Below are 16643 nucleotides of genomic sequence, written 5' to 3'. Positions count from 1 at the left end.
GGTCTGGGGAAAAAATCAGTTAATTCACTTTTTTTTGTAACTGTGTTATTGCTACAGCTCGATTCAGGCTGAGCATACGCATCCGATGAGAGCCTACAACTGAAAAAAAAAATTAACCAGTGAATCCAGAGATAATAGCATTGAAAGTTCTGCTGTAGGGGTAAGTACCAGGTAGATCAGTTTTTCAGGGGAAAGAAGCAGGAACGTCAACGGTGACTCTTCTGGCCACGAGAGGCTAGAGCAAACAGAATTCTGAAGCAATCGCTCCCACCTGACTATCTGCATAGACTTCGAAAAAATTATATCCCTGCCAAATATAGCAAGCAATGACGGTTACTTCACGTGGCAGCTCTCGATGTGTTCGTTCAATACTGATGTTCTTGCAACAGGGGAATCCATTTTTGTGTTTATGCTGAATGCATTGTGAAAAAGGTCGCATCCTTAAAGGATGTCCCCGGATAAATGAACAATATTCAGGGATATTACAGGAATGCCCATTCGAAGTAAAATGTCTATTAAATATGGTCTCTAAAATGCATACGTTAAGAGCTATGAGCACTTCTTCGTCTTCGATACTATGAAAGAAATCTCTTCTACTGCAAACACTTTTATTTCTATATTTTGGGAGGAAATAATATGGATCAGAGAAGAAAAAACATGCGCTCTAAAATGCATACCTTAAGAGCTGTGTGCACTTGTTCAGTAGAAGAGATGTGTTTCACACTAGCGAAGATGAGTAAGTGCTCATAGCACTTAAGGTATTCACGTTGGATCCCATGTTCATTCGACTTTTTTGCTTCGAATGATCGTCTTTTCTTGTGAAATCCCTGAATATTGACCAATCCTCGAGGGACATCCTGTGTATTTCGTGATTCTGCTGCTGGTCAAAATAAAAACTTCACCGTCTCTCGCGTCATTCATTATTATTCCATACAAACAGGCCTCTGAAGGCCCAATGGTACCGACGACCGCCGTGTCATCCTCAGCCCATAGGCGTCATTCATTATGTAACTAAAAGTGATTCAAATGGCTCTGAGCACTATGGGACTTAACATATGAGGTCATCAGTCAAGTAGAACTTAGAACTACTTAAACCTAACTAACCTAAGGACATCACACACATCCATGCCGGAGGCAGGATTCGAACCTGCGACCGTAGCGGTCGCATGGTACCAGACTGAAACGCCTAGAGCCGCTCGGACACAGCGGCCGGCCCATTATGTAACTGTCAATCAAATTATGACCTGAAGAAAATCAAAATTACACTCGCTGTGTGTGGCAATGGGAACACCTAAGATTTCAAGGAAATGATAGAAGTGTCCAGAAGTTAGCCCTCTCTTTTGACTGTGGTCAGTGTTAATCAGAAGATGGAAAACAGTGACTCAAATTATTAGTACACTACAAAATACCCTTTCAAACTCAACCTGTTGAAATAGTATCACATTCAGCCATTGCCACATGATGGACTGTCAGTCGGCTTATCACGGACACTATAACAATGTCAATGAGTGGAAGGGCTGTTTGAACTGTCCGTACCTGCTTATAACGATATCTTTAACTTCAGAATTACCTACTTATATATCTTTGCAGTTATCTCCTGTTCGCTGTACCTCGACCAATTCCATTCTTTATTCTAGATTTCATTCCAATTTCCATGGTAAAATATAAAGATATGAAAAGCTTGATTTGATTAGGTTTTTCCGTCCTAGTTCTGTGAAGTTCTTCAGTCAGCTGTCCCAAAGCTAAATGTACGTGATATCAGTACTCTTTCTGTTTTATCATAAGCAGAAATTCTTTCGCCGTGATTATTATGGAATTATTGTGTCTGTTTCTCTTGACTTGCCTGTCCCCTTCCTCTTACACGGTGACATTTGACTGCATTTTCCTAAATTACTTCATTTTCGTAACACTCCTGATGCCAATAACTGTTTCCACATTCCATGCAACCAAGATGTTTAATTTATGAAATAAAATATATTGTATGTTCTTTTATATAGATACAATCAAATTCAAACATTAAATAAGCCTCTTCTCGAGTTTCATAAAAATGAGATACGTAGTTCTCTCCCCTAGCGCTTCGTTTATTACTTCGAGGTATTTATTCAGTTCTTGAGGCAGTGGCCCCGAACATAGTACTTTCGTTATTCTTTACTCCAGCGATTCCTCATCTTTCTCCCCAACCTTCAAAATACAGAGGAGTCTAAAAAAATGTAGACACTCTTTGATAGTTAATATCTTTGGAACAAAATGACATATCGTCGCCGTTTTATGTGGTGGCGTATTCAAATGTTTTCTCAACAGATCTTGATACGCGTTTTCCGGCAGACGACAGTTCAGCATTGAATGAAATAAGATTGCCGTTTAAGCAACACGACACCACATTGAAATGGCACTGGAAGTACGAAAATATGGAGCTACAACGGCACTGGTGTAATGTGTACGGAACTCAACCACTAACACGTATAACAATTTATCGTATTCGGGATAAATTTTGAGGCTGACGGTACTGCTCAAGATGTGCACACGGAAAGGTCTGGCCGACCAAAAACATTAACAAATTCAGATTCCAGCAGTGTTATATTGCAACAATGAAGCAGGGTACACGTGAAAGGGTGGTAGCCGACCAAGCGTCCTACGAATTGTGGAGGCTGCAAAGTGGAAACTGAAACTTCCTGGCAGATTAAAACTGTGCGCCCGACCGAGACTCGAACTCGGGACCTATGCCTTTCGCGGGCAAGTGCTCTGCCATCTGAGCTACCGAAGCACGACTCACGCCCGGTACTCACAGCTTTACTTCTGCCAGTATCTCGTCTCCTACGTTCCAAACTTTACAGAAGCTCTCCTTCGAACCTTCTGAACTAGCACTCCTGAAAGAAAGGATATACACTCCTGGAAATTGAAATAAGAACACCGTGAATTCATTGTCCCAGGAAGGGGAAACTTTATTGACACATTCCTGGGGTGAGATACATCACATGGTCACACTGACAGAACCACAGGCACATAGACACAGGCAACAGAGCATGCACAATGTCGGCACTAGTACAGTGTATATCCACATTTCGCAGCAATGCAGGCTGCTATTCTCCCATGGAGACGATCGTAGAGATGCTGGATGTAGTCCTGTGGAACGGCTTGCCATGCCATTTCCACCTGGCGCCTCAGTTGGACCAGCGTTCGTGCTGGACGTGCAGACCGCTTGAGACGACGCTTCATCCAGTCCCAAACATGCTCAATGGGGGACAGATCCGGAGATCTTGCTGGCCAGTGTAGTTGACTTACACCTTCTAGAGCACGTTGGGTGGCACGGGATACATGCGGACGTGCATTGTCCTGTTGGAACAGCAAGTTCCCTTGCCGGTCTAGGAATGGTAGAACGATGGGTTCGATGACGGTTTGGATGTACCGTGCACTATTCAGTGTCCCGTCGACCATCACCAGAGGTGTACGGCCAGTGTAGGAGATCGCTCCCCACACCATGATGCCGGGTGTTGGCCCTGTGTGCCTCGGTCGTATGCAGTCCTGATTGTGGCGCTCACCTGCACGGCGCCAAACACGCATACGACCATCATTGGCACCAAGGCAGAAGCGACGCTCATCGCTGAAGACGACACGTCTCCATTCGTCCCTCCATTCACGCCTGTCGCGACACCACTGGAGGCGGGCTGCACGATGTTGGGGCGTGAGCGGAAGACGGCCTAACGGTGTGCGGGACCGTAGCCCAGCTTCATGGAGACGGTTGCGAATGGTCATCGCCGATACCCCAGGAGCAACAGTGTCCCTAATTTGCTGGGAAGTGGCGGTGCGGTCCCCTACGGCACTGCGTAGGATCCTACGGTCTTGGCGTGCATCCGTGCGTCGCTGCGGTCCGGTCCCAGGTCGACGGGCACGTGCACCTTCCGCCGACCTCTGGCGACAACATCGATGTACTGTGGAGACCTCACGCCCCACGTGTTGAGCAATTCGGCGGTACGTCCACCCGGCCTCCCGCATGCCCACTATAAGCCCTCGCTCAAAGTCCGTCAACTGCACATACGGTTCACGTCCACGCTGTCGCGGCATGCTACCAGTGTTAAAGACTGCGATGGAGCTCCGTATGCCACGGCAAACTGGCTGACACTGACGGCGGCGGTGCACAAATGCTGCGCAGCTAGCGCCATTCGACGGCCAACACCGCGGTTCCTGGTGTGTCCGCTGTGCCGTGCGTGTGATAATTGCTTGTACAGCCCTCTCGCAGTGTCCGGAGCAAGTATGGTGGGTCTGACACACCGGTGTCAATGTGTTCTTTTTTCCATTTCCAGGAGTGTAGTTCTGCAAGGTTCGCAGGAGAGCTTCTGTAAAGTTTGGAACGTAGGAGACGAGATACTAGCAGAAGTAAAGCTGTGAGTACCGGGTGTGAGTCGTGCTTCGGTGGCTCAGATGGTAGAGCTCTTGCCCGCGAAAGGCAAAGGTCCCGAGTTCGAGTCTCGGTCGGGCACACAGTTTTAATCTGCCAGGAAGTTTCATATCAGCGCACACTCCGCTGCAGAGTGAAAATCTCATTCTTAAAGTGGAAACTGTTTATTCCAAGGACGTCGCACGGTATGGACGAGGACGATCCGGATCAAAGGTTACAGTATAGCGAGTGGTATGAAGGCATTCTTCTCCAGGATGAACGGTTTGCAGGGATGGTTTATCTGGTCTGACAAGGCGTAGTTCAAACAGAACGGTACTGTAAACCACCACAGATACGTGTAATGGGCTCCTGAAAATCCTGTCGTTCACGTAGAAAATGCGTTGATCTACTGGGTGTTGATGTGTCGTGTGATATTTCATCGCGCGATTTGATTGGCCATTCTCCTTCGAAGGTACTGTAATTGGTGAAGTGTATCTTCATATGCAGCAAACATCGATTTTACCTGCCATCCGAGAGGTGCTTGGAAATGAAAGATTTTACCTATAGCGAAATGGTGCCCCGCCTCTCTACTATAGAGCTGTCAGAGCTTAACTGGATGAAAATCTACCTGGCCGATGGGCAGGTAGAGGAGGAGCTGTTTAGTACCCACCACGGTCTCCAGAGTCCAGACATTACACCTCTTGACTTCTACCTATGGAGAAACTAGAAAAATGAAGTTCAACAGAAGCCAGCTACACTGAACGAGCTACAAGAAACCATCAAGGCGTCCTGCACTAGTATTGTAATTGGAAATTGGTGGTAAGTTCTATGGGACCAAACTGCTGAGGTCATCGGTCCCTAGGCCTACACATTACTTAATTTAACTTTAACTTACGCTAAGGACAACACACACACCCGTGGCTAAGGGAGGATTCTAACCTCCGACGGGGCAGCCGCTCGAGGCGCCTAGACCGCACGGCTACCCCACCTGCGCGACTATCAAATGGTTCAAATGGCTCTGAGCACTATGGGACTTAACATCTGAGGTCATCAGTCCCCTAGAACGTAGAACTATTTGAACCAAACTAACCTACGGACATCACACACATCCATGCCCCAGGCCGGCCGCGGTGGTCTCGCGGTTCTAGGCGCGCAGTCCGGAACCGTGAGACTGCTACGGCCGTAGGTTCGAATCCTGCCTCGGGCATGGCTGTGTGTGATGTCCTTAGGTTAGTTAGGTTTAAGTAGTTCTAAGTTCTAGGGGACTGATGACCACAGCAGTTGAGTCCCATAGTGCTCAGAGCCATTTGAACCGTTTGAACCATGCCCGAGGCAGGATTCGAATGTGCGACCGTAGCAGGAGCGCGGTTCCGCACTGAAGCGCCTAGAACCGCTCGGACACACCGGCCGGCGCGGGACTAACACACCGACAACGCTGACAGCTATATTTCGGTCAAAAGTTCAGCGGCATCGACGTTGGTTGGCTGGTAATGCGGTTCACTTTGAACACACAAAATAACCTTCCCCTGTGCAATAATTATAACGGTATGTCATTTTGTTCCGATAATATTGACTATCAAAGAGTGCCTACATTTTTCTGGATCCCTTTGTATGAACATTTGTGTGTCTCACGAAGTTTCTAAGCTCCGTACGACGTTTCCAACTCTAATATACTAATATTACCCCACACGTGTTAACGACATATCTATGGCCCAGTACCACAGCCTTACCTACAATTACTGGCTTCGTGCACAGTATCATTCCTCAGTGGCACCAGTACGTTGAAAAGTCTCTTCAGAACTGCTTCAACAAACGTCTAACGATGCCAACCGGGTAGTCAGTAGATTTCAATATAAATTTTTATGGAGCGATATCGCCATACAACGTTTCCATAGCTGAGTGATCAGCACGTGTCACTGCCTTATAAATATCGTAGGTTCTATTCCGGTCCTGCCAGGGTATTTTCCTTAGAGGGGAAACACAAATGGGTTGCACTCAGACTCCAGGAACGGTCTTGACTCTAATCCAATATCAATATGTATTCAGAAATCTATAGATGATGCGGTTAATAGAGCTCTTCAGATTTAAGAAAATTCTACAATGAAGTGTGTAATCGCGCTCAGAATTAACATCGCAGATGCATTCGATAATCTTTGGTGGCCTGCGAGGTTCGCACGCCTCCGAGATCTCAGAGTTCCCAGATGTCTATATTGTTGTAGTGGACATAGCGTTCAGTGACTTGAGGGCAGAGCAAGGTACTCGAAAAGATTAACAAGTGCTGTCTTCAAGACTCTCTAAGTAATACATTCTTCTGAGATTTTAGTACTGAACCCCTATTACATGCTGTTGAAGGTGGCGTTGCATGCGCAGATGACATTCTAGTAGTTTTGTCTGTAGATTGCAGGAGGGAGACTTGAAGAAAAGACGAATAATGTACTTGCTCAGATGCAGCGTTGATGCAAGAACAGCAAACTTACTAACCGCATACATACTTTCCAAGGGGACTTTCTCTTATCAGAAATACTTCCCTGAAGCTTGACGGAATACCTGTGGAACTAAGCACTGTTTGCCGATTTTTAAATATTCTTCTAGACGAGAAAGGAATTTAATAGAATATGTAAAATGTGTTACTCACAAAGCCTCGTGTGTATATGTAGACTCGAGGATTGCCGAGGCAGGCACATACCAATGTGGAAAATGTAGAATACTACAAACCTTTCGAAGTAGGTTTAGTTGTAGTTAGTCGGCAAAACCTCGAGTTATTCCGAGGCTTCCAGTAACATACGCTGAAAGTTACTTGGAACTTGAGTTTACTCCTTTTACTTTATATTTTTAATTCACTGTTATTTTAAATATTCTGTTTCATTTTTATATTAATATTACCAATAATTATTGTTAATATAACTTATTGCTTTACAAGTAATATAAAACATTGGGAATCACCATGATTGTTGAATATGTACGATGGAAGGAAAGATTGGGTTTAACGTCCCGTCAACATCGAGGGGGTTGACCCTGAATAAGGAAAAGTGTGAAGTTGTTCACATGAGAACTAAAAGACATCAGCTAAATTTCAATTACGCGATAAGTCACACAAATCTGAAGGCTGTAAATTCAAATAAATATTTAGGGATTCCAATTACAAATAACCTAAACTGGAACGATCACATAGGTAATATTGTGGGTAGAGCAAACCAAAGAGTGCGATTCATTGGCAGAACACTTAGAAGGTGCAACAGGTCTACTAAAGAGACTGCTTACACCACGCTTGTCCGCCCTATTCTGGAGTACTGCTGAGCGGTGTGGGATCCGCATCAGGTGGAACTGACGGATGACATCGAAAAAGTACAGAGAAGGGCAGCTCGTTTTGTATTATCGCGAAATAGGGGAGATAGTGTCACAGACATGATACGTGAACTGGAGTGGCAATCATGAAAACAAAAGCGTTTTTCGTTGCGACGGGATCTTTTCATGAAATTTCAATCACCAGTCTTCTCTTCCGATTGCGAAAACATTCTGTTGGCACCCACCTACATAGGGAGAAATGATCATGACGATAAAATAAGAGAAATCAGGGCTCGCACAGAAAAAAATAAGTGCTCGTTTTTCCCGCGCGCCGTTCGAGAGTGGAACGGTAGAGAGACAGCTTGAAGGTAGTTCATTGAGCCATCTGGCAGGCTCTTTATTGTGAATAGCAGAGTAATCACGTAGATGTAGATTAGAGACGGAGCACAAGCTCGGATTCTGTCAAGGATGGGGATTTAGGGAAATCACGAGAAACCTAAATCTGGGTGGCTGGACGCGGGTTTGAACCGTCATCCTCCAAAATGCGAGTCCAGTGTGCTAACCACTGCGCCACCTCTCTCGGTAATATGTACTACATGTTCAGAATTTCCAGACATCAGGTCTACGGTTTGAGGTACAAAATTGAATTAAATTGCACTCTGACTCGTGAGGACAACTAAGGGGGCTGTCGCATGCAGCGTGTCAGTTCCTGGGTCAGACAAATGGGAGAACAGTGTGCTGACCACGTGACCGTCCAGAATGATGCCGTAGGCCGATCATGACTAGGCTCGGTATTCAGGGCCTGATCTCTGTTCGTTGTGGTTATTTGTGCTGTTTGCTTGCAGATCCACAGCGTGGTGGTGTCGGACGAGATGGAGGACTGGGAGGTGAACTTCGTGCAAGGGGTGGCGGGCGCACTGCAGGCTGACCTGTCCGGCTCCCACGCCGTCCAACTGCACGACCGCGAGCCATCCAACGACATCCACGGCCGCGGGGAGTACCTAGACGCGCCCGTCTACTCTGTCTTCGAGGTCAGTCTGCAATTAGTCCATCGTTCTATCACTTACTCAACGATTCACACTCTTCAACCAAGCTTTTCGTTAAAATCCAGAATCAGTTTTCATTCTACAGTGTCAGGATTAAAACCGTGTGCCGGACTGGGACTCGAACCTGGGACCTTTGCCTTTCGCGAGCAAGTGCTCTACCCACTGAGCTATCCGAGCAAAACTCATCTCTGAAGCCGACATACTGGCGGAAGTAAGGCTGTGAGGCCGGGCCGTGAGTCGTGCTTGGATAGCTCATCCAGTAGCGTACTTGTCTATAAAAGGCAAAGGTTCCAGATTCGAGTCGCGTCTGGTACCCAGTTTTAATCTGCCAGGAAGTTTCAGGAGTTAAAACACCAACAGTTTTTATAGAAGTGCTTATTTAAGGGGGATAGGACGTCAGACGGGCCGACTTGCAGCAGGAGAGGTACCACAGGACATTTTAATTTCCACTGTCTACACTTTTATAAATAAATTCATAAAATTTTGTCAGTATGACCAGGAAGGATTCAGGATTGACTCCCATAGCAGTGGAAGTTCAGAAACACAACAAAATAATTATTTTTACATGTGAAATTTGTTCAATTTTTCAATTACTATTGGCTGCATTTGTTGGTGTAGGTACTCTTTTCTTCATAAGTGAGAGAGATTCTTCGATGAATTTTGCACAACATACAAACCATACTTACAGGTGTCTGAAACTCTAGAATTTATTTTATTTATGAAAAAATGAATGAGGTGTTATATTTTAAACTTCACGTTTAGAAAAAAATTCAAATTTTATAGTTAATTATCTCAATTTTTACCAGTTTTTAATAGATCTGGAAAATTCTAGAGTTTCATACACCTGTAAGTATTGTTTGCATGCTGTGCAAAATACATCGAAGAATCTCTCTTGGTTACGGAGAAGAGTGTAACTACAGCAACAAATGCAGCCAGAAGTAAGTAAAAAAATGATGAAATTTCACGTGTAAAAAAATTTATTTTACTTTGGTTTTGAACTTCCACTGCTATGAGAGTGAATCCTGAGTCCTTCCTGGTCATGCCAATAAAGTTTTATGAATTTATTTGTAAAAGTATAGACAGTCCTGTGGTGCCTTTCCTGCTCCAAGTCGGCCCGTTTGACGTCCTACGCCCCTTAACTAAAGAAAATTTAGGTGTGTATTGTGACACGTCAGTTGGGGCTCCAAACTGCTTCGAGACACAGGAGAAGCTAACTCGTCGGCCAACGCGACCTATGCTGTTGTTCCAAAACATAGTGTAGAAGGTGACTCCGAGGTGATGGCGTGGTTAAATTGGGGAGCCGGCCCGTCGTGCTGCAGGACTCGGTGTCGGGCCGCTGCGAGGTGACGTACGAGGTGGGCCAACTGTCCAAGATGGCGCTGCTGGCCAACCCGTCTTGGGCGCTGCGGCCGGACTTGTGCTCCAACGGCGGCATGCTCGAGGTGGTGAAGACGCGCAACCACAGCAACTGCGATCACGTCGCCGAGTCGCACTTCGGCCTGCGGCCCGCGCTGCGCTGTACGCCCGCGGACGCTAACTGCGGCGACTTCTGGACGGTAAGCGCTGCAACGTGTCACGTGTGTTCTGAACCTCTTCTCTACAGGGTATCCTTAATCTAGAAGGGCCCCATTATAATATGCTAGAGGATCCTTAGCTTGGAAGCCCTAAAGGATTTTAGTAAGCCGTATCGTAGCAACATCATACATTCGATCTCTCTGCCGCCCTGTTTATGTCCAGGGCACGAATGTTATGCGGAGCAGTAAATCTTAGTACAGTACAGAGGGGTGCAAAAAAATGTACCCACTGTTTAAAAGTCCATAACTTGCAAACTAATTGACGGAGTTGTCTCATTTTTAGTCAATGTGTAGCTTAAAGTCCAACTTAAAGATATCACAGTAGGTGATCGAAATGGTCACCATTAACATCCACACACAAACGATGCCGCCGACCTGCAGCACGAACTACTGACTGCAACGTGTTCAGTTGGATATTTGCATATGAATGTACTATGGATTCTCAAAGTCCATCCAATGTGCGTGGCTTTTTCGATAAACGACATCCTTTAGTGTTCCCCACAGTTAAAGGCCAGAGGAGTTAGGTCTGGAGAACGTGGTGGATACTCCACAGCACCTCTACGGCCTATCCATCTTCCTGGGAGTTTCGTCGAGATACGCCATAACACGATTTTGGTAGTGGGCTGGGGCACCATCTTGTTGAAAGTAAACTCTTCCGTCTCCATACAAGTCTCGGATGGCAGGTAAAATGGATGTCTGAAGCTTCTGAAGGTACACCTCATAGGTAACTGTGCCGTCAAAGAAGAATGGCCCAATCAAGCCCCGATAAGACAACCCACACCACACATTTACCCCTGGCAAATTCACGGCTTTGTCTACACGGACGTTCGGATTTTCGGCGGCCCACTAGATGCAATTGTGGCGATTTACTGTACTATTGAGTTTGAACACTCGACGGGAGTTAGCTGGACTTGTTACTGTTACAGGTCGTCCAGATCGTTGTTTGTGTACATCTTTAACACAGCCTTCGGCTTCAAATTTGTCTCGAATGCGACGAATCGTTAAACGTGTCGGTGGCTCTGTTTGATACTCATTTCACCATTGCCGTTGAACCTCGTTAATGTTTTCGTACTTAAAATACCACTTCAAAACTTTCATCGAATGTAAGCCTTGCGCCAGCCATGTTTACTCGAGTAACTAGGTGCAACTAAGAATAAAACAGTGACTATCTGGCGACTGTCATCTGACAAAACAAAACAACGCTGTGTGGCGATTGCCGGAACTACAAACTATTACACTACCAAAGATGACACAACTCCGTCAATTAGTTTGCCAGTTATGGACTTTTAAACAGTGGATACATTTTTTTGGACCCCTCTGTATTCAGTGCTTTTAATATTGGTGTTTGCGGAGTAGAAGCAGCTTGTGCGTGTACAGAGGTCGTCGATGACGCGACTGGTGGGTTGCGGCTCCCGGCGGGACTTCCTGCTGCTGAGCGCGTCGAGCAGCTCCCGGGTCGTGGTCAACCTGCACCTCCACAACGGCACAGAGGCCTCCGCCAGCTGCTTCCTGCGCCTCAACCTCGCAGACCTGCGCCCCATCAACGACAGCTTCCCGATGCCGCACAAGGAGTACTCCAGGAAGATCTCCGGCCTCTCCTACCTCTTCAGGGGCAAGAAGGTGCGTACCGCTCACACGTCCGCCCACCTAGCGGTTTCCATCCTGCTGTCACTTTCGCACCTGCTAACGCGACCTTTCCCTAAGATGTGGGTGACACGTCCCGTCAATCATCACTATCTATTACAGCTTTTTGTTTCGAATGAACTTTTTGTGTAACGAAAAAAAAGAGATGTTTTGCAGTTTCTGTCTGCGTGGAGAAACGTCTTAAGTTTATAATGTCTGATCAGAAAGGGAGTATACACCGTCCGTTCAAAATGTTCCTTGGCTAATTTGTTCCTGGGGCATAAGTTACGTCAGCGCAGTAATTACAGTGGTAGCTTGAACGAACAACTGCTGTGCATTCGACCCGTCATTTGGGAGCAGGTAGTCTTAAGTAGTGGACGTGTGACCGTAGTGTGTCAGCGTTTTGTGCTAGAAATCGCAACGGAGCAACATCCCTAAGTCAAGTTTCTGAGAACATTCTCCACGCCGTTTTGAAGAAGAGAAAGGCGTGTGCAAAGTATTCTCGAACAAAAACAGCTACGCCAGGACTCCAGTCGCGACTCGATTGCAATGACAATCAAAGAAACTATTCTTCTGAAAAAAAAAAATCTTCACAGATGACGAGACTTGGTTTTAACAATACGAACCTACCACAAAACTTCATTAGGCAGAAATTCACATAAAGGGTCAATCTATGGCGACAAAACCGACGTTCAAACCAATGTGACACGAGGATTGAACATCCCAGCGAAGAACTTTTCTTACAGTTTCACATGGTTGTATGAACTTACTACGCGTTGTACGTAAGTGAGGGGAGACTACGTAGAACACCTGAACCATATGAACGTTTCTCTACTTTTTGTTAATTCAGTTTCGAAACTTTTTGGACTGACGGGGTATCTTGGAAAGTGAAAACCTTCATGAAAGTCCCAACACAGTACAATATAGACAGTTGCTGCATGGTGCCAGAGCGCTGCTACCACCACTATGAAGTGACTGTGATGTTGTCGGATCTCGTCCCGACTGCCGGCTCGACAGTCGAGCGAAGGATGGCCAAGGCGTGTAATGTCAGCGACTTCGTCGCACCCAGGTCAAGGTGCCCTATTAGTGAGACTCACTGCTTCTGGATGCGTGCAAGCACTGGGCTATTCATGGGACACTACTTCAAAGGGTGTGCTTTGGGGGCCTCGATTCGGGGAAAACCGCCGCCAGAGTCAACTATCCTGGACGACAACGTCTTGATGACAAGGTGGCAAGGTTCTCCAACGATTTGAACGGTGGATAGACGATCCGAGTGCACCGCATCTAATCCTGAATAACAAGAACTGGTGAGGAAGCATTCCATACAAATCCACCAACTCGGTGTGGGAAGTTATGTTATGTTAACCGGGAACCTAGAAACGACGGAGAGGCTCCGCCCCCGCCGCAGCCTCAGTGGTCCGTAACCCCACGACGACTACCGCAGTCCACTTCACCCCTCCGTCGCCCCACACCGAACCCAGGGTTATTGTGCGGTTCGGCCCCCGGAGGACCCCCAGGGAACGTCCCACACCAGACGAGTGTAACCTCTAGGTTTGCGTGGTAGAGTAATGGTGGTATACGCGTACGTGGAGAACTTGTTTGCGCAGCAATCGCCGACACAGTGTAGCTGAGGCGGAATAAGGGGAACCAGCCCGCATTTGCCGAGGCAGATGGAAAACCGCCTAAAAGCCATCCACAGACTGGCCGGCTCACCGGACCTCGACACAGATCCGCCGGGCGGATTCGTGCCGGGGACCGGCGTTCCTTTCCGCCCTGAACGGTGTGGGATACAGAGACCTCTGCCCCACAGGCTTACCTCTGCTTACCTCACGTCACAGGACACAGAAGTTAGAACGGGTACATGGAACACTGCCACTGGACGCTTTAAGCATGGAAAAAGACGTCTGGAGTGAGAGTCGCGACATACGTTGCTAAACGCTGGTATCTGGCTACGAATCTGTCGGAAACCACATGAACCGATCCACCACACCTGCAAACAGGACACTGTTTAGGCAGGAGGTGGAGGAGTTCTCCTGGGGACGTTGTTTACGTAGGATGAAATGACGTCCCTGCTACGTCTGCCATCGGTGAACCATATACGAGTAGCCTGGTGTCTGATCCTGTGCATCCGTTCGTTTGCTTACGGCATAGTGTATGCCATTTTTAGTTCCAGTAGAACAATATACCACCACCTCACTCCCATGTTGTGCCAGAATGGTTTGATAAACACTCCAAAGAAGCGAAGATGATAGTATGGGTCCCTGATCACGTCACCTAAATCCTCCTTTGGACAGCTGACATGCCATCGAGTGCGATGTGCTCGCGTTTCACTTCTGTTAGCTCTGGTCTGTCTTCATGGCTGGTGAGCAGGGTTTGACCAATCGTAGAGTTCGATGGCCCATATCGCTTTCAGTGTCTCGAAGAGCCATGGGGCGAAATATGTGCAGCAGTCTAATACGTGAATTAGTCGTGAATGTACGTGAACGGTAAGCAAGATCTGTGTGTTCATGCGGCGACGCTTTTGATGAGTATGAAATGGAAACAGTCCATATGCACAGTGTATTACTGATCTGTTCATACCGTTGGTGTAAATTTGTATTATGATAAACTCTAACAAGTATTCTGAAGACTGGCTCATTATTTGGCTGTGAGGTAACCTTCAGGATTGGAATCAGACTGGATGTTTGCTTTACTTGGAAAGAGGGCTTTACAAAAGCAATACTACGACGTCTCTTTGACACTGAGTGTCGCGCCAAGCACAGGGATAACTGACGTGTTTTTAATTTACTGTGAACCATCGTGAGTCCATTTATCTCTGGTCACCCGTCACGTAACCAGCGGAACTGCTATTGGGCACGATGCAGCGCCCCGAACCTCCTCACCAGAAGCCTTCGTCCTGAAGGAACCGTGAAACGACAGCTGTCCAGCATTCCCTGTAGGTTATTGTAGCCATATCGTTATGCATCATCCAGGCTCTCAAAAACTGTACGTAATCAAATCTAATTCTCTCAGCCACTGTAACAGCTCACGTCTTGAGTTAGGCGCTACCCCCCAAACCCCCATCTCAGTAAGGACACATTACGAAAGTAATAAAGGGAGACTGGAGGATTAAGCCAGAACATGTCGCGTTCTTGGAGAGTGTCGTTATTACACCGACAAGAAATACTAACACGACGAAGCACAAGTGACTTCTCGCTTTGAAAGGAGGGGTCCTCGCACACGACATGTGCTTACATGTTACTTCCACTCTAACCAAATCATTCCGAAAGCTAATTAAAATTACTCTAGGAAAAATAAAATCATAACGAATGTCTCCGAAACTTTCTAACAATTTTACACGAAATTCTTCCTGGTTGGTCTTGGGGCAGTCTGAGTACTTACCTGGCAGGGGTCACTTAAATGCTACGTGCTAAGTTCTTGACTAAACTGCAAAAGTATCTTGTGGCATGAATGATTTTAATCAGTGGCTTGGATATCGATTCATCTACTCCCGTCAGAAATACAAAACACTATTAACCTTTATGCAAAGAGTACGACATCAAGCGATTGTAGCAACTGAGTGATGGCGTCTATAGACTAGTATCCGGTTCGATTCGCTGTCCGCTCATCCTGATTGACATTTCTCGTGGTTTCCTTTAATTATCTTACACGTATAGCGGGAAAGTTCGTTAAAATACTAGTACCGCCGTCCACCCTCATCCTTTCCACTTTAGTTAGGAGCCTACTCCATCTCAGCGTTTTCATAGACAACGAGACACTTCTCTTTGGTACGCCTTGCTTCAAAAGACTACAAATTCCAATAAACTTTTGTATCCCTTGCATTAATTACATACACAGTATCTCAAACTGTATCAACAGTCACGAAGTTCAACCAGATTGATCACACATAATAAAACTAATACGGTAGTACACCTTAGTAATGTCATTGTCGAATGGGTATTTGTGCTTGAAGGGAAAGCAGAAGTGGATTGGCCAAAGCAGGCCCTGAAGTAATTTCTCTCAGCCGTCATAATAATATTATTTTCCGCTGGTTAGAAGACAATTTCATGTAACTCATGATTAGAGGGAGGAATGACCGTAGTGTGGGAGATGGCTGTGAGTTTCGTGTTGTGCCGGTCGCTGTGGCCGAGCGGTTCTAGGCGATTCATTCCGGAACCGCACTGCTGCTACGGTCGCAGGTTCGAATCCTGCCTCAGGAATGGCTGTGTGTGATGTCCTTAGCTTAGTTAGATTTAAGTAGTTCTAATTCTAGGGGACCGATGACCTCAGATGTTAAGTCCCGTAGTGCTTAGAGCCATTTGAACCATTTTCGTGTTGTAACTAAACGAAAATTTTACGCATACTGCACTCAGATTAACTTTTTTAGGTCTATTTTTTAAGTGAAATGTTTTTGGCGGAGTCTTGTAGTAGTGTACTATAAGTTGATAAGTGATCACTCAGACCATGACAGTGCAAGGTACCAACCAATACGTTCCAAATAGGCCGCGCCCGAAAATGCGTTTTTTTTCAGCGGGGCATATCACATGTTCTGTTAATCGCACAGACAAGGGATCAAGTGTTTTCTATAACCTTTGGCCTAACGACCATTTGTAGAACTATCGAAAGAACGGAAATACTATGGCTATTCTACAGTATAGGGTAAGAATCGGAACATTACACACGTCATCCAGCGCCGGCATTATTGAGCAAAATAAGTTTGTCCTTTTTGCATTAGGTGTGTTCTATGGTCGACCTAACGCG

The 16643-nt window shown here is 46.2% G+C and overlaps 1 protein-coding gene across 2 annotated transcripts in view; it reads left to right on the top strand.

Annotated features, from left to right (window-relative positions):
* Positions 1-16643, top strand: part of LOC126299533 (vitellogenin-like) — a 398678-nt gene that overhangs the window by 94571 nt on the left and 287464 nt on the right. For both annotated transcript variants that reach the window (XM_049991515.1, XM_049991514.1), the window contains exons 5-7: positions 8506-8691; positions 10026-10262; positions 11658-11900. In XM_049991515.1, coding sequence (XP_049847472.1) covers positions 8506-8691; positions 10026-10262; positions 11658-11900 — 666 coding nt within the window. The remainder of the gene's footprint in view (positions 1-8505; positions 8692-10025; positions 10263-11657; positions 11901-16643) is intronic.

The sequence above is a fragment of the Schistocerca gregaria genome, chromosome X (genome assembly GCF_023897955.1).
Source record: "Schistocerca gregaria isolate iqSchGreg1 chromosome X, iqSchGreg1.2, whole genome shotgun sequence".
NCBI lineage: Eukaryota > Metazoa > Arthropoda > Insecta > Orthoptera > Acrididae > Schistocerca > Schistocerca gregaria.
Note: the sequence above shows the minus strand (reverse complement) of the source record. Positions and strands in the feature narration are given on the sequence as shown.